This window comes from Trichoderma aggressivum (genome assembly GCF_033847375.1).
Source record: "Trichoderma aggressivum f. europaeum strain CBS 100526 chromosome Unknown scaffold_041, whole genome shotgun sequence".
Taxonomy (NCBI): Eukaryota; Fungi; Ascomycota; class Sordariomycetes; order Hypocreales; family Hypocreaceae; genus Trichoderma; species Trichoderma aggressivum.
The window spans coordinates 284,681-302,455 of record NW_026946407.1 but is presented as its reverse complement, the minus strand read 5'-3'; the positions used below and the strand labels follow the sequence as shown (position 1 = coordinate 302,455).

General features: G+C 50.4%; 6 protein-coding genes across 6 annotated transcripts; 1 reads left to right on the top strand and 5 right to left on the bottom strand.

Annotated features, from left to right (window-relative positions):
- Positions 1 to 953: 953 nt before the first annotated feature.
- On the bottom strand, positions 954 to 4,861 carry Triagg1_8464 (uncharacterized protein; the record flags this gene model as incomplete). Its single annotated transcript, XM_062903313.1, has 11 exons — positions 954 to 1,139; positions 1,229 to 1,690; positions 1,835 to 1,920; positions 2,172 to 2,525; positions 2,567 to 2,779; positions 2,844 to 2,995; positions 3,349 to 3,526; positions 3,680 to 3,696; positions 3,753 to 3,967; positions 4,036 to 4,134; positions 4,229 to 4,861. The coding sequence occupies 11 exons, from the start codon at positions 4,859 to 4,861 to the stop codon at positions 954 to 956; spliced, it is 2,595 nt and encodes an 864-aa protein (XP_062752657.1).
- Positions 4,862 to 6,032: 1,171 nt separating this feature from the next.
- Positions 6,033 to 7,013, bottom strand: Triagg1_8463 (uncharacterized protein; the record flags this gene model as incomplete). Its single annotated transcript, XM_062903312.1, has 1 exon — positions 6,033 to 7,013. The coding sequence occupies one exon, from the start codon at positions 7,011 to 7,013 to the stop codon at positions 6,033 to 6,035; it is 981 nt and encodes a 326-aa protein (XP_062752656.1).
- Positions 7,014 to 8,671: 1,658 nt separating this feature from the next.
- On the bottom strand, positions 8,672 to 9,586 carry Triagg1_8462 (uncharacterized protein; the record flags this gene model as incomplete). Its single annotated transcript, XM_062903311.1, has 1 exon — positions 8,672 to 9,586. One exon carries the CDS (start codon positions 9,584 to 9,586, stop codon positions 8,672 to 8,674), a length of 915 nt encoding a protein of 304 aa, XP_062752655.1.
- Positions 9,587 to 9,857: 271 nt separating this feature from the next.
- Triagg1_8461 (uncharacterized protein) lies at positions 9,858 to 13,291 on the bottom strand (the record flags this gene model as incomplete). Its single annotated transcript, XM_062903310.1, has 7 exons — positions 9,858 to 10,795; positions 10,855 to 11,855; positions 12,040 to 12,401; positions 12,469 to 12,558; positions 12,632 to 12,712; positions 12,778 to 13,062; positions 13,157 to 13,291. The coding sequence occupies 7 exons, from the start codon at positions 13,289 to 13,291 to the stop codon at positions 9,858 to 9,860; spliced, it is 2,892 nt and encodes a 963-aa protein (XP_062752654.1).
- Positions 13,292 to 13,934: 643 nt separating this feature from the next.
- Triagg1_8460 (uncharacterized protein) lies at positions 13,935 to 15,494 on the top strand (the record flags this gene model as incomplete). The annotated part of the gene is made up of 2 exons (XM_062903309.1): positions 13,935 to 14,001; positions 14,056 to 15,494. 2 exons carry the CDS (start codon positions 13,935 to 13,937, stop codon positions 15,492 to 15,494), a joined length of 1,506 nt encoding a protein of 501 aa, XP_062752653.1.
- Positions 15,495 to 16,130: 636 nt separating this feature from the next.
- Positions 16,131 to 17,702, bottom strand: Triagg1_8459 (uncharacterized protein; the record flags this gene model as incomplete). Its single annotated transcript, XM_062903308.1, has 3 exons — positions 16,131 to 17,238; positions 17,298 to 17,487; positions 17,567 to 17,702. The coding sequence occupies 3 exons, from the start codon at positions 17,700 to 17,702 to the stop codon at positions 16,131 to 16,133; spliced, it is 1,434 nt and encodes a 477-aa protein (XP_062752652.1).
- Between the last annotated feature and the right edge of the window lie 73 nt (positions 17,703 to 17,775).

The following is a 17,775-nucleotide window of genomic DNA, read 5'->3' as shown; positions in this document are numbered from 1 at the left end:
GGGGTACAGAGTGGGAGTCATTCGGCCAAGCCGCATTCATTAGTCCCTGAGGCTGAGAGTTAATAGGGGATCGGAGAATAAGGCTGACGAGATCCTTTTTGTGTCACATTTCTATGATGGATTGAATTGTCTCTGAAGTGACGTATGCCTTGCAAGATGCTTTACATATAACCAGTACGATTTTGTAGAATTGATTACATTCAATTCCCCCTGTGGGCTTCGTCTCGTGCAGTAAAGTTCACAATGTCTGGTGGCAAGGAGGTTCGACCATGTGGAATCATTTTATTTCTTGGAATTTAATCACAGCCACAGACAACCCTGGGGAAATACACGTATAAAACATAAAACACCGTTTACACGTATAGAATAGAACTACCCATGCAGCTTTAATACGTAAATACCGTCTACTTGGCGTAGTGCCCACCTCTCCCCTTGCCTCATGTACAGCAACGGCACAAGAGGTATATGGAAATCAATCATCACCATCACAAACACTGTATGTATACTCTTCAAATCAAATGCACTTGATATATTTCTCCTTTCAGGGCCTTGACTCTCATCGAACGCCACAGGATTTGAAAGCTTCAAAATATTGTAACCCAACCACAGCTTAAAACACCATGGGTCGATTGAGATCCCATCTTGCCCTTCCTTAGTTCCCTTCCACCGTCCCGTTTCCGATACTTTGAAATACCCAGTTGATTTCGTTGCTATCCCTCCTCCACCTTCGTCCATCCATCCCTCCCTCCCAAAGAAATTGTACTTGAAAGATGACGAATGATAAACCAACCTTGTGAAAAAAAAAAACCCCGAATACGCCACCGGGCGCCAGAACCCCACTGCATTAGACAAGGGTTGTTTGCCTTTGTCTTGGGTGCTACCGGTTCAAGTGATGATAATGATAATGATGTGTGATGCAGAGTGTTTTTGAGGAGCAGACCAGACAACCCCTTTTACTCCTCCACCGGGTAGAGGTGGCTCCCAATGTCCTTGTTCATGCGAAACATGTCGACCTTGGCCTGCTTGAATACGGCCTGCATCTTTTCGTCGCAGCGAATCTGGCGCTTGTCCTTGGGATCTTGAAGATCGTTGGCCTTGATGTGCTCCCACAACTTTTTGACGACTTGAGGACGAGAGAGCTAAAGAAAGGAGAGAGAAAGAAAAAGCCAAGTCAGTACAGAGTGCACATGCACACAATCCAAACCATTGACGCTTTGTTTGCTCTTACCTGGGTTTCACCGCACAGCTCCGACAAGGTAGGACTCAGGATAAAGGGCTTCTGGAAGCCGCCGCCAGCCTTGCGCTTGGGAGCAGAGTCTCCGCTGGCGTCCACCTCGCTGTCATCGTCGTCGCCGACCTTTTTGGCGCTCTTCTTGCGCGGGGCCTTCTTCTTCTTGGCGAATCGCGCCTTGTCGCCTCCGCCGCGGGTGGTACGGCTCCTCGCGAGTCTGTTTTCCTGCGCTTGAAGCTGAGCAGCCAGGCGGGCGTCGGCATCCTCGGTGGACGAGGACCGCTTGGTCTTCTTCTTGGCCGGCTCGGGAGACGCAGAGGGGTCGTCGTGCGACGAGGTGCCGTTGGTGGCTGACCGTTTGTTGCTCGGGGCATCGGGCATGGAAGAAGGGGGTGCGTCGCCCTGGTCAGCGCCAGAGACGGCGTCGAAGCGCTCCTCTATCAGCTTTTTGATGGCATCCTAGAACACACGCCGGGCGGGTTAGTTTAGAGCTAGGGCATGCTTGATTTGCTTCCCGTGTTTTTTTTTATTTGTTTTTTTTTTGCTTGCCTTTTGCTCGCTCAAGTCCTTGCCGCCCAGAGCATTCTCCAGGCCCTGGCGGACCTTTTTGCGCGAGATGGTCTCGAGATCAGCAGTGGAGAGGATATCGTCAATGATGGCGGTATAGCGCTGGTTCTCGTCGGAGGACACTGCGGCAGATGCTGGTTAGCCATGGGATGCGATGCCATTGTCACCGATTCGGGACGTTGATGTTGATTGGCCCCGTTGCATTGGGATGGTGATGGAGGGAAAGCAAGGCTGGCGAATCAAGGGAGACGGAAGATGGGAAAAGGAAACAGGGATTGATTAATTGATTTGCAGCAAAGACAAGACAAGATTCGAGTACGCAGAAACCAGACAGATACGCACATGGGAGACTCATGTTGGCCGCGTGATGCACAGGCCTGTTTGGTCAGGCTCGGGGGGTTTTGTCGCGCGAAAAGAGGTGGAGCGGCGCGCGCTACACGCCAACAGAGCTTCAGTTTCGGGATCGGATCAGAGCAGGGAAAAAGAGAGGCGACGAGGCTGGAGCGACAGATCGGACAAGAGACGGGAGCGCGCACCAGCTCTGCGGACTCAGAGCATAGCCTGCGGGTTGCGCGGAAGCCGTTGAAGCAGAGGCCCGATGGAGGATATTCGCAGCTCCAGGTCTCGGTCTTGCAGCTTGTCAACTTTTCTTCTTCTTCTTCTTTCTTCTGCGTCTGTCCCAGCGCTCGCTCGTTTGCACGCGGGGCACTGGCCGGATGCGTCGATGCTGGCGGGTTAAGCAGAAGAAGCTGAAGCAAGAGGAGAAACACGACGGGGATGTGATGCGGCTCAGGGCGACGCAGCAGAGGCAGAGGCAGAGGCAGAGGCAGCAGAGGTAGAGGGTAACGGACAAGACAGACCCAAGGGCTTCGGTCGGATTCTGATGCTTCTCTGCGCTGGCGGTTTTCGGGTCGGTACGCTGCGGGTGCGGTGACGTTCCCCGTGCGACGGATAAAGGTGGATCACGAGGCTCCAAAGGCGCTGCGGCTTAGCGTCAGCCCTCTGAGCGACAGGGCGCTTGATTGGGCTCGGCAGGCGGTTTTACAGGGGGCGAACAGGGCGGTTTGGGGGGGATGGATTAGATAGAATGCTAGGGCAGACGCTGCACCTCCGATTTTCTGTGATCGATGGGAGTTGAACTGCCGGGCGTGGGGATGGATGGATTGGGGGATAATGACGATGGTGCGATGCGGAATTCTTCATCAATGTGAAGCAGGTAAGCAGACACGCGTGAATATTATTCCAGATAAGCGGCACTGCACGAGACAGCAGCTTGGATCAGATCAGTGCAGGTGCATTCAATGTCAGCCGAGCAATGGATAATGTACTGCAGTGTCAGATCAGCTGTGGTTGACCGGCAGTTTATGTGCCTTGACGGTGTTGGGCGCTAAACAATTGGTCAACGGTATCAGCAGAGGGCATTTGCTGGATGCAGTTGAAGTTTCTCAGTCTCATAGGCTGCAGGTACTCCTGCATTTGCGTTGGAATCACGTGGAAGTTAAGCGCCCAATGCGTTGTACAGGCTTCAATTACAAGCGCACTGCACTCACTCATCTCTGCTTGAGTCTGGTTGAGTCTGGTTGTGTTCCGCGTGGCTGTTGCTGTTGCTGTTGCTGTTGCTGTTGCTGTTGCTGTTGCTGTTGCTGTTGCTGTTGCTGTTGCTGTTGCTGTTGCTGTTGCTGTTGCTGGTCGGTGAGCTGCAAGGCGCGTGATTGTACATGTGGCTAGCTGATGCGTGCATTAGCATGTAATCTCGCGGATATTGGGCATCTACAGTAACAACAGCATTGATTGATCCAGTGAACATTTTTCAAAATTACAGACACTGCATATATAAATATATAGATGAATACAGGAAAAGGTGCATGCATACATACGTACATGCATATATGCGGTTGCTGTTACTGTACAGCATCTACTATACGCTGTTTCAACCCATCAAGACCGCAGGTACTTGCAAATCGGCTCTCCCCACTGCGGCGCGCCCTTGTACCTCCACATGCCCGGCGCATTGCCCGTCTTGAGGCCCTCGATTGCATCCGCCACCTGCGGCCCCAGCCCTTCCTTCTTGAGGCCCTCAACCGGGTACAGATATGTCTTGAAGGAAAAGAGGATGGCCCGTGTCTTGGGCAGCCGGCTGAGCGTCTGGAGCTCGATGCGGGCGTATGTCTGGGGGCAGGGAAGAATGGAGATTTCAGGTCAGCGAATACACGTATATATGCGAGACATTGGCATACCTTGCTCGTGTCGATTTCTTCGCTTGCCACGGGCTCGTCGCTCTTGTGCTGATCGTGTCTGTCGTAATGGAACAGATCACTGTGCGTTTGCATAGACCACTATCTCCGTTACCTGTTAACCACATGCATGCATGTCTCCAACCCCGAGCTTCACTACCTATACCTATGATGCAACAAAAGAGGTACAACTCACATTCGTCCGCTTCACATTCTTGCCCACCTCAATCTTGCTGAAAAACCGCTCCATGCTCGGCCCAATCTTGTCGTACGACGGCACCGGCGCGTGAATCTCCCTCAGCAGCTTCCCGACCTTTGTCGACGGATCAAAGCCCGACGGGAAACAGCACACAAAAGCCACCGCCCGGTGTCCCTCCGGCTCGCCCATCAGCAGAAACATGTCCTCCTCCACCGTCTCGCCCAGCACTCGCAGCGCTGCCGCTGCCGCTGCCGCTGCCGCGTCCTCCGCCTCGGGCGTCGCCGTGGGGAACGACCGGCCCGTGACGAGGTTGTCGAGATGCCGGCCTTCGTCGCGGAGCCGGAACACGGTTGGGAAGCGGGTCGGAAGGTAATCCCGGAGGAGAAGGTGGTGGAGCTCGCGGACGGCCTCGACGCCGGCGGGAAGACAGGCGTGAACCATGGCGCCGTGCTGGGCGATGATTTGGCGGCGGAGGGAGACTCTGTCGAGGTATTCCGAGTCGATGGTGATGAGCTCCGAGGGTGAATCTGCTTGCAGGGCTGTTGTTTGCGTGAGTTTCGTATACTTGATTGTACGTGTACTGACGTACATGAATTCAGCATTGGGTGTGCAGAGACTGGACTTACCCATGGTGATGTGAAATATGGGCTTGAATGGTCGGTATTGGGTGGGCTCAACTGCCCTATAGTCGAGGCCATTCAACGGCTTGATCTCCGTGGAATCCTTGGATGATGACCTTGCAGACCGCTGAGGACTAGGTGTCGAGCCGTTACGGCGTCCTGATGATGTCTACATGTCCAGCAAGGTGGCGTTAGCTGGTGTCGTCTCATCAGAAAAGAGACTGCATGATGTGCAAGCCGTATACATCAGCTGGGATGTGCCTTACAAGTGTATATACGGCGCTCATGATGGCCAAGACAACTCCGAGCGCCGTCACTACAGGAGACATTGTAATCATCCTGGTGAGATCCCCGGGAAGGAACTCCAGGAGTGAGCCCATGGCTTCAATAATTGCGCTCTGCTTCTTGAAAAGGAAACAAGAAGAAACAAGAAAGTAAACCCGTCTAGAGAGCGCCCTTTAAGTGCCTGTAGTCATCAGTAGCTGATCTGCCGGTATTTATACCTATCTCCAACATCACACATACCTGCGAGTATTCATGACAACCACCGCTGTCCAGGTATGGTGTTGACAACGCCAGACTACATGTACCATGCAATGCTAGTATGAATCTACAGGGGCAAAAAAGCCCTTCTCTCACTCGTCCTGCCCGATATAGGCAATACCACTACACAAAAAAAAGGCCACCATCTCCACAGATCTCTCTCAACCCCGCCAATCCGATCCGGCCATCTTCATTCACTCTCGCAAATAGCGTCGACTGTTAAAGAACCTGGTTATCTCGGCCTCGTCCACCCCTCCGCAAATCGGATATAGACGTGCAAACGGCAATGTCTCGGTAGCATCAAATGGGATGCTGTTCGGAGAGGTTTCACGTCTACTGCCTAGTCTTGTCTGGCCTGCTGCTCACAGTATGACGCCGAGGTGAGATGCCCAGCTGCGTTACATGGTGCAACATGATGTGTAGATGGGCATAAGGTAGCTGTGTAATACCCCATGTTAGAAGGTACGTATGTTACAATATCCATGATCCCGAAACGCCGTCAAACTCCCATCACCAGGAACCTATACCCTCATCTATCCTTGCCAATCGGTTCATCAATCAAGCGTACATGTACCAATAGTAACTTAAAATCCAATTCGCACCAAATGCCCGCTCACTCCATGCCTGTGTAATTGTAATCAGTCTCGCGTCCACTCCCACCAAATCTCCACAATCTCATCCATTGCCTCCTCCTCGCCGTCGTAATCCAAGTCCGAAACTCCGTGGTGTAGAAACACCTGCCGCAAGTTGCCGTCCACCTCTTCGGCGTCAATGAGGCGGTAGCTCTTCTTCTTGCCCTCCTCCGTCTTTCCTCTCATCTTGCCCATGGTGGCCTCGTAGCCCATGGCCGCTTCCCATGTTCCCTCGATGGCATCCAGATCCTCTTGGCTTATGCCGTCTTGGTACACGCTGATGCTGTATCCGTTGGCGAGAACCGTGTCCCCGTCGAACTTCCATCGTTGCAGGAAGCAATCTCCGCAGAAATCGGCAATCTTGGCCATCTTGTCCACCGGGGCCTGGTGCCATGACTTCCAGTGATGCAGACTCAGTGGGAATACGCCTGATTCGTAAAACCCGCTCAAATCCCCCCTCATATCGAGCTGATACAGCCCGGGGATGGCCGTCAGATCCGTCTGCGTATGATTGCGTATACAGTTGCTCAATAGTCCGTCACCTTCTCGCGTGAGGCTCTCGGCAAGACAGTCTTCCACGCGAGAATCGAGCTGCTGCATCAGGGGCATGCTCATGAAGACGCCAGCCCCCCCGTAGGCCATGACGCCAAAGTATTCCACTGCCCCCGGGCTTTCGGTGAGGCCCCCGATGTATGTCGGCACGGTTGGATCGTAGCTTGCCAAGAGTTGTGTAATCGAATATGGGGACGGGAAGAAGGTATCGTCGTCGATGATGACAGCCCACTGGGTGTCGCGAGTAGAGTAGTCGACTAGATCGCGGATGATGGCAAAATGCTGCTCATTGACGTCGAAGGAGCAGTTCCATGGTCGGATGGCTGTGAGGCTCATATCGTGACTGTCGTACATCGACTCTAGAGAGTCCAGCTCGTCATCCGCAACGGACTCATCAACAACAATCGCGAGGAAAATCGCACCGGTTCCGGACATCCAATGAGAAAACTGAGAAACCGAGTCCTGCAAGCGAGAGAGCGTCGTCGCCACGCCAATTATGACCTTGGAAAGATCCGCCACAGGAAATGGCTCTGCTACCTGAAGCGTAATTGGTTCACAGGATGCAACTTGGTCAGGCGTATCTGATGAAGAGATTCTTCTGCATTGATCGTCGAGGTCCAAGATGTCTGCCCTTGATCCTAATAATGGGCTGTCAACTTCGGAGACTGAGTCCCGTGCATTGGCATCGGAGCTATAAACACCGCGAAAGCAACGCTTGCGGTATATGACATTTCGAGTCAACCCATATTCTTGTCGCCTCAGATAGTCTAGCTCTGAAGAACAAGGCTTCACCGAATGGAAGCCATCCTGTGCTGAAATCGCAATGCCTAGGTCAAAGGGAAGCTCATATTGTCTTGTGCCTTTGCTGTGCTCTCTTTTGGCAAGTAGAGCAAGGAGAAGCACAGTAGACACAAGAACAATGAGTGTTATACCTCTGTGTGAAATCGGCGAGTGGCAGCGCGTGATGAGCATCCTGGGATCATGCAACGATCATGATCCGTATCTGGAAACGTGTCGGTCTATTTTTTGCGTATTGTAGAGGTAGACCGAGAGTATTAGTGTATATGTATAGCTGAGACTTGTTCCGCTACATCTGAATATGAAATATAGCAGACTGTAGATATAATACCCTCCATCACCTCCTTGCTGGTCTAGAGTCAATGTTAGGGGAATCCTCCAGGGATACCCATACTAGCAGTGCCAATACATGCACCATCATCTTGTTTCAATATTTGCCCCTAGCAGATTGCATCTTGATTCTTTGACAACTAATTAGCACGTAAAAATGCTCCGATTCTGCGTTGATAGCCTGCAATGTCTGTTGCTCCACAGATGCGATAACCAGACGAGGACGCGCGTGCCGGCAGTTTCAAGGCCGTGATAGCCGGGGTTGGCACTGGTGACGAAAAAAAAAAAAAAAAAAAAAAGACGCTATAGTCGCTGAACCCCCTCAAGACCGGGACGAGTAGTATAATTGACAGCCGTTGATGAATGCCAGGGATGAAGAGAAACTGGGGAAGAAACGACGGAACCCTGTCCGGGATGGATCTTGGATGCTCCATACAGACTGGACTTTGTGAGGCCTCTATTTGATGCTGTGAGAGGAATCTTGCACCGCCTCTTGCATCCCACATTCCGAAGGCCATGGGCCGCTGTTCGCCCTTGAATAAAATCCTATTCGCACAAGTACAAGCAGGGACTCGAATGGCATTATTAGCTGCAGCCATCGCCGGTTGAACAAGACGAAAAAATGCCGGTGGTGACGTGCATGTACACGCAATCCATGCGCCAAGGGGAAAAAAAGGGGCCCGCCTCGATTGTGATGTTCAACTCCACATGCAAAATGACGAGGCCCGTTTCAGGCGCTTGGCAGCTGCTTTTTTCTCCTTTTGTTGGAGTAAATTGAGCTTTGCGGCTGTGTTGAGTCTTTTGAGATTGATAATTTTAAGCACTAGTGACCAGGAAGACTGTTGAAGGTTCAATGGGAAGATCAATGCCAGCACTTACATGAGAACCTGACCGGCAGGAGAAAAATATCCATGGAAAACAAGCAACAGAGTATCTTATATACTAGAAAAATCACCCGACAAGGCTTAATCAGAGTAGTAGAGCTCAAAGTCACAGCCATCAATGACATCTCGACAGCTGGTTGGACCATCATCCACACCATCCCAGTCTGTGCCCGAGTATACAGACTCCAGAGAGAACCTCCCTCTTCTAAATATAACATCGGCCATTGAAAAGTTCTGAAAGCGACAGCGCCCCGGCATTGCCTGTTCCAATACCTTTATCGTCTTTTCTTCATCATTTGCATCCACCACGACCTCGGCTTCTCTACTGAGAGACCGTCCTATGTAGTCACAGATTGGTGCTATCCGCGTGATCATTTTCGCGGGGGTATTCTCCAGCTCTTCTTCAAGCGATTCGCTTTTAGAGGGCTGCTCCGCAATAATCCCGAGCATCGAAAGGTTACCGAGAATACGATTCCAGATATTCGGGTCCATTCGGAAATCGGGGTTGCAGAAAGCTCGAGTCGGCCTTAATATAAGAATCATTTTGCGGATTTTCTCTCGCGCCTTGGGTAACTGAGCGAGTTTAGTCTGGCCAATGTTGTGAAGCCCGACTAACATGGTAGCATCGTCATATAATATATCCGTCACCTCCTCAGTGATTTGTTGACAGCAGAGAAGGAGGCCAGGGAATGCACTCCGGCTACTCGGATAGAGCTCGTACATGATCCTATTGGTGCCACAAACTACAGAAGTTTCAGACTCGCTCTCTTCGCCCTCTTCAATCTCGATGAAAGGGGTGTCGCCAATCTCCTCCAGGTCATGATTATGGTGCTCATTTAGTTCTTCGGACCAGTCAAAGCGGGTTTTGCGGCACACGCCACTGGAAACATCAATGAGAGGCTTTTGTGGGATACAGTATCGGTAGATCTGTCGACGAATCTCCAGCGGTATGGCTAGGAAAGCACTCGAATTTGAAGAGGAAATAGATGAAGCCATATTCCTCTTGAGCAAAAGAACTTGTTTGTCAGTAAAAGACATCTGCAAAAGACGGCGAGGTTCAAAAAAGGTAGAATCTATGTATAAGGTTCGCTACCCGTTCTGAGCTATCAAAAGAACTGATGACGGTTCTGTGGCGTCATGTGTACAGTCTATACACGTTAGCCATAGCTACTGATTCTCTATCTACTAAGCCGACATTTGCTTCGGTCTACGCTGTACACGCCCATACAATACATTGCTCATCCAAGCCACGCTGCCGAATGTACAACTATGCCCATTTCACCTGCTGCCATCCCTTGACGTTTGATTGCCAGCTATCAATCAGCGCGGGCAGCGAGTCCATGCTGAGAATGCTCTTGATCTCGTGCTCACCATCCAAAAGCCATCTCTTCAGCTTAGGCTCGAAATCCCTCGACACGATTTCCGTCTTGAGCTCTGAGATCCAACCCTGGCTTTCCTTGATGGTCGCTTCGGCAGCTGTTTGCAAGTCTTTGAATTGAGAAGCCAAGTCCTTGGGAAGGCCGCTCTTCCCTGACCTATCTCGCGCCTTTTCCCTCTCGTTGTGGTTCAAGATCCACTGAGAACCTAGCTTAATCGCTGCCGTCGTGTCCCGAAGCATCGTGATGTTGTGCATCGAGCTAAGCATTGTAATCGTTCGATCTATTGAAGACGCTTTCTCGTGCAATATTTGGTCTCGCTGGTTTGCTAAGACCAACTTCAGTGCATCGATGATTTGAGTCAGAGCATCAGAGCTGTCGGAAGATCTGTCAAATTCGACACACAGGGACATTAAAGTACAGATGAGGCTGACGGCCTCAAAGTACAAGAATTCTGATCGAGTCATTTCGTCATCCGGACCGGCCAAGAACTTCGGGAACGAGTTGCTGAGGCGTGCCAATGTCTCGATAACATAGATGTGGTCATATTCCAAGCTCCCGGCCGATGTTTTATAGCTAGCGGGGGGTTTATAGGCCAGCAGTGCATGGAATGCTTCAGATAACAGGGACAAGTGGCACCGGCGATTCTTAGGGTCGTTGATGTCAGCTTGAATGTCAGGCGGGGGTTGGGCAGACAATGCTTCACTTACTGATGGGGCTGGCCCAAGCCTGAGATTAAGATGCATCGGCTGGGTTGTGCCGCTGTTCCAGGATGGAAACGACCCATAGTCGATTGTCTGGATGAGATGTGATTCATCATCCACCTCGTCTGCATATATTGTTAGTTTACGCAATGTTTGAACGGGTGCCAAAAGCATAAAAACATACTGAATCGCGGATCTGACTCTAGCTCATGTGATGTTTGTCCCAAGAGTCTTTCGATCCTTCTCGCTTCTGCTAGACTCATTGCGCGGGTACAACTCATCCGAAGGCGATCAATATACTTTGGTATTCCCATCACGCTGCTGTAGCTTCCTGACTCAAATGCATCGACCAAGCGTCGAGGCATCCTGAGCTTCAACGATATCTGATAGTGAGATTGCAAAAGGTCCATGAGATGGCTTCCCCAACTATCATGAGACGATAGGAGCGCAGGGGCAATTGTTGATAGGCGATCGTAGAAAATGGGCCCGAGAGAATCGATAGTGGTGCGCTTGACGCCAATAACATCCCAAACATCGGCGGCCCTGTAGGCTGAGCCAAGACGCATGTGTAGTTGTGTCAAAACGAGAGATAGCTGACTGTGGGCCGGATTCTGTGCGAGCTGGTCATCCAGCAGGAGAGTAGCTCGAATGAGATGACGTGCTGCCGTTGATTTCAGCGGCTGACCAGTCTTTGCAGGACCATCAAAAGCCAAGTTGAGGCTGCAAAAAGCAATTAGTATTGCAAGTTCTGGGAGCACCTCGGTCTTGATTTTCGTGTTTTCGCCGTCGGATTTCGTAATTGAGTCGTAAAACGCCACACTTGCCTCGGAAAGCCGCGAGAGGCAAGTGTTGCACAACGCTGTTTTCACCGTGGCTTCACAAACAGTACATTGAAGCTGCTGATCTTGGCCCCCGGATTTCGTTTTCCGGTGTGTCAAGAGTAGATACTGTGTTTTTGAAACCAATAGTCTTGTGATGGCTGCCTTGGAGCTTTTCTCATCGCCATCTACCAGCTGGGGCAAGTGAACAAACGCGAGATACTTCAAGCCGTTCGCATCTAGGCTTTCCATCAACGTTTTGACATCACTGAAACAAGCAGGGCTAGTATACTGATCATCAAGGTAGTGAATCAGCTCTTGAAGTCGTAGCGACGAGGGACGACCGTCCAGCAAGTCACTTTCATCACTAGGACCAAGGTTGAATACTGCCAAAACTCTTGCCAGTAGGATGTTGCGTCTGTACATAGGTCGCATGTGCTCTGAAGATAATAGTTTTGCAAGCAATTTCTGAACAACGCTCGTAGATCTCAAGGTGATGAAGTCAGCACACATTCAAAGCTGTGGATAGTTGGGTTTGAGGGGACACTCACTCTGGCTCGGCATCCTTGATATGTCCTGCAGCATCAATTATATGCCGCCACACAGTAATGTCAGATGCGAGCAAAGTCAATTGTCCATCAGCGTCGCAATCGCTGAGACAATCCTTGCAGAGGTTGAACACGGCAAGCCAGTCGCCGTCTCTTCTGAACTTGACAATTGCGCGCAGGGCCACCTCTTTTCGGCCTTGGCGAAATTGCGCGGCTGGAGAGAATACGGGACTGGAGATGAGTTTGAGGAAGTCTTGGGGGGTTCCATGTGTCTCGACAATGTCGTAGAGCAGGAGAGTCTCTTCCTCAGTCTTGACACGTCTCGGTGGAGGCTTGGCTGCTGTCTCGTTTGAGTTTGCTTCAGCCTAGCGCCAAAGAGACAATTAGAACTGGAATTGGTATGACAGTGTTTTGAGAGGGTAAAGCCAATACCTGTTCTGTGACTTGGGCAGCTCGCTCAATCTGTTTCTGGGCCAATGTACCGTACAATTTCCTCTTATCGGGTGAGGCCTGAGGACTCATCTATGCCCACGTTAGCATGTAGTTCACGAAGATTCCTGGTGGCAGCATGAAGTCGTTCAAAATGATGACTTACAGAAAGAAGATGCGTGACTACAATGTTCCAGAACAGCATGTCCCTGTCCTGTGGAAAAGAGCGGTCGATGATGGCCGCAATCTGCACCTTGTCAGTTTCCTCGAACATATATCGGCCAGCAAGAATGTGAGATACTAGAGCCTTACCTGTTGAGCGCTGGCCAGATCCCAGTGAAGCAAGCATGATTCGAGACATCGAGTTGCGGCAAACTTGTCCTTCGGGGCGGCCTTGACAGCGCGCACTCTCAACGGACCCAGCGTCTCGGCAAAGTCGTCCTGGTCCAGCAGATTCGTCGTGGCCCATTCCAACAAGTCAAGAGCATCTACATCCTTGACAGTGCTTCCCTCCTTGACAAACTTCCAGACAGCCGCAACTGCAGCGAACTTGGCGGCTGGATCGTCCACCTGGCTCTCGGCGCAGATTTTGACGGCCTGCATCGTGTAAATAGCTGGTCAGCCCAGTACGTTTTGATCCAACCTTTGACCGAGAGCCTCAACACCGGCGGTTCGGAATCGCCAAGCTCACCTCATAGTACTGATCGTTGAGCGTCTTGGCTCGCTTCTCGGCCAGGCGAATCACAACGGGCCAGTTGCCGTCTTGAAAGGCCGACTGCAGCTGGAGATCGACCCCATTCTTAAGGTGAGGCCTTTGGCGATTCATGAGGAGCGCGTTTCGGGGAGGATTTGGCTGCACGCTCTCAATGGCTTCCAGATGTCGAGGCGCCAAATGGCCGTGAGAATCGTTGAATGGTTTGGAGGGGTCAATTTGGAGAGCAATTGCTGATCTGAGCAAGGCTGAAGGCTGAGCCACGGATACCCCACCATATGTGGCGGGAGAAGTGTGGCGCTCTTGACGAGGCTGTCACTACATGTGCACAGTTGAGGTTGCGGGTGCTAGAGGGAGGCCAGTTTCATCTTGTAATGAACGGCAACTATTAAGAGACTTTTACAAATAATAGCCGAATATTTCCAAGTTCTTCATGATATGCCCGCCATGTGATGCGAGTTGTGAAGCACATCTCTGATGGATCCTTCTTCTGATGGCTAGCACTAAGACGGGAAAACGACGCGACATGGTCGAATGTTGCACACGACATTACTGGATGAGCACAGTATGTGTTTAATCCGTGGCAAAAGCAGAAGCCAGGAAATCATTGCCATTTGCATTCAGTCGTGGCGCGGGGTTTGTCTTGCTGCATATTCAGCTAATGTCATGCTGTGTTTATTGATCGTCTCTATTGGATGGATGCCTGTATTCAGCTGACACCCCTGTAAAACGCGTGGTTGAATCCTTCAGCACAAAGATGGAAAAGCACAAGACACTTGTCTTACCGGCCAAATCGAAAGATCTTGCTTCATCAGTCATTCCCGGTGAATGCTAATATGCCAAAATGTTTTCAAGAGTCCTGCTATGGCTCTCCATAGCGTCCCTCTCGTCGGCCGCTCTGCCCTGGAGTCAAGGTGATGTGACACCAGGTCTCCAAACATCCTCAACCGTGTCCTTCGACCCGCTTGCCGTCCTGGCGGTTCTCTGGAACCCACGTGCTTCAGTGAGCGCATCGAGGCTCTATGCTCAGCCTCATCGCTCCGAGACCAAGCGCCTGCGATGGCCGCATCTCATGCAGATTGGCGCAGTCACTGTGCCTGTATCTGTACTCGTAGGCCATTTTATACGCAATTACCGCTCTATTCATCCCGGGTTGGAAATGTTCATGGGCAATGTGGACAATCTCAATGTCAAGTCGACAATCGGCAAAGTAATCAACTTGTTTCCCACACTACCCCTGAGCGGCAGTGAATCGAGCTTCGTCGACTCGCTAGCATTTCGCCCGTCAGTGCACCCAAGAAATGACATTATTATTGTTTCACTTTTGCGGCCCGGAAGAAGGGCATTGGCTGAAAAATACGTCGTCTCGGAGTCACAACACAGCAATACGAGATACAGAATGAAATGGCTTCTTGGCAAAACCATCTTTGGACTGACTGAGCTCGTTATGGGGCTAATATTGGCAGGCGGACTGATTTTCAGTGTCTTGCTGAACGATATTTGGGGTGTAGTGCTTTTTGGGTGCTATCTATTACATTGGCTGGCGTCTACTGCAGTCTCGTTCTGCCAGTTAGTTGAATCGGATACGTGGAAGGCAGAGTTGAACATCAGACAAGACGATGATATTGTTGTTGCCATTTATGAGCGGCCAGCGGGCGGCTGGGTAATCTTCAAAGGCACACAAGAGACTATGGAGAGATGGGCCCGCACATCATGGTGGTTTGCGGGCGAGAAGCTGCATAATAAACTAGTCCACTGGTCATGGATGATCACCGGCCTCATGGCAGCTCTCGCTTCGCTTGCCAACATGGTCAATATGACGGGCTACATGCAACTAGGCTTCCTCGGAATTCTGGTGTACGGTTCCCTGGCTGAGCTTTGGCTGACGGTCGTGGATCAAATGTTTCAACCCGAATCAATGAGCTTTCTTGGCCCATATAGCACACGCACGGTGGCGGCCAACGACAAGAAATACAAGAGTATCATACAGGCTTGTCTCGGTGTGGACGACATTCATCGTCTCGGCAGCGTACCATGGACTGCACTGGGACTGCTTCCAAATCGAGAACCGTTTTTGGCTTTAGAACAGGTGATTCGGAAATTGCACAATGCTTCTTGCGAAAATGGAGGTGTTGCCGAGGAAAATTGCCTCGAGGGTGCTCTGGCCGAGTTTGACAACTCGTGCAAAAAATTGCACCAAGATGAGGCGGACTACTCGCGGGGTATTCGCAACGAAGTTGAGAGGGTGTGGCGAGAGAGGATTGCAAATCAAGTGATGCAACAACAGGAGAAGGAAGGGAAGAAAATCTCGGTGTAATCAGTTGCCTTATACTGATGGCACAATCTTCATTCATACTGCGTTGGGTTTAGGACAATACTTTCGTTTGCCAGTGGTAGGGGAATTCGTTAATTGAAATAAAAAGAGATGCTACAGTCCGACATATTGCGTTAAGCGTAGCTGGTATATACCAAGGAACAGACCGGTAGCCCATCAACCACCACAAAAGAAGAGAATTATTATTGTATCAGAGGGGAAAACAGCAACAGTGGCTCGTAACTGCTTCGGTAATGGCAACCGAATAAATGAAACACATTGTAACACTGATCTAAACGGTTAGAAAGGTAATAAAGAGGGAAACAGGGAGGGAGCTACTTCAATCACTCTGAACACTACGTGCTACAATTGTTAATTTATTGGACCTAACCTACATGCAGATATACTCCAAAATCACAATCTTTTCTGCTACACAAGATGTATTAATCACTATGTGACAGCTTGTTTTATAATCGCCATGTAGGCTACATGTATGTTTGAGCAAGCGCTTTATTTCTTCAATGTATTCTTAAAGCTTTCGTGACATGTATGATATTTGTTTTAATCAACTATATAGTCTATTTGGATCATCATCCTTTTCTATTTCAACCGGACCGTTCAAATTTGTAATCTGAGTTTTTAATTGCTGCCAGTAACATTTAGGTGAAACTTACTTGCAGCTCGTAATCTGGCTCCAAATTTGTAAAATACCAACGGCAGTATTCCCAGAGCTAGAGCAACAAATCCCAATGTGCTAGTAGCCCATGGCGCACCGAGTTTCTCATACATTGTTGTAGCAAATACTGCAAAGCCAGCGCCAAAAAGACAGCGAAGCATCGTATTAGCTGCCAAAGCACTGGCACTGTAACGTTCATAACAATCAGTAAGATACGCATTGATGCCGAGGAAAAGCATCACTAGAGCGAAACCAAAAGGTATGCCGGCAATAATAGACACAACCCAATGGATCGGTGGTAGCGCGGTCCAACCGAACCAAAAAATGCCAATTGGCAATAGCCAAACAATTGGGATCAGATGTGGCAAACGGGCTTCAGGTACCGGACCAATCTTCTTCTTGTAGTGAGCGTAGATATTGTTCACCCACGGAGAGAGGGCGGTCGCAATGGCCATCCCAACCCCGATTCCTGTGAACGCCAATCCTGAAATGCCGATGGACCACCCGCGCGCTTTCTGAAAGACGACAGGATAAGCCGTAAAGTCTAGATAGAGAACGCCGTAAACAAACGCCATGTAAAGCGATAGCGTGAACAAAATGGGCTCCGTGAAGAGCATGATCCAAGGGCGCAACAGACTTTGAGAAAACTGTGCCATTCGGAGATCTCGCCGCGTTTTGATGCCAGCTTTGGCGTTCTTCACTTCAAGCAGCCTGGGGGCGTATGTCTCAGGAAGAGCAAACAGAACAACCACATAGATTGCCATGGCGACGATAAACACAACCCAAGAGGTCCATCTCCAAGACAGGTACTGTGTTAAGAAACCGCCAACGAGCGTCCCCAAGACCGGACCACAGAAGCTAGCTGCTGTATAAAGTGCAAGTGGAACAGATCGGTGGGATTGAGGCCACAAGTCAGTGATGGAACCACCCGTGTTTGCGACTGCAGGGATGCCAAAGAGGCCCGCAAAGAACCGGCAAACTAGCAAGGTGTTTATGTTCTGGGCGAGTGCGCAACCCATCGTGGCAAGGCAAAACAGCAGAAAGGTGCCATAATAGAGTGGATTTCTGCCCCTATTAGCCGCAAAGAAATCAGCATTATCGCGTCGGTTGATTTACGACAATCCACCTACCAAATCTCCGACAGCGGGGCAAAGAACAGGGGACCAAATGCCGACCCGATCAAGTAAGTCGTTGACCCCAGTGTGGACATGAGATTGGAGACATGGAGGTCGTTGGCAATCGATGAGATGGCAGGCGTATATACGCTTGCGCTGAATCCGACAATGCCGGACATTCCAACAACGGTGATGGTATAAATCCCTAAAGAGGTGATAAAAGTAGATTAGTATATCAAATCAAGTGGAATGATGCCCCCTTTCTCGCAGCAACAAACGCTTACACCTTGCAACTGGTGACCAGTTCAGAGGGTCATCTTTTCCTTCCAATTTTGTAATGACCTCTATTTCGCCGATTTCAAGTTCCGCCACGGCATCTTCCAATGCCGCGGATCCGTTCCCGACGGCCTCCTCTTTCATACTACTACCCAGTATGAGGTAGCCAAGGTACGCTCGCAGTCAGAGCTCCGGTCTCGATGTTCGAACTTCGATA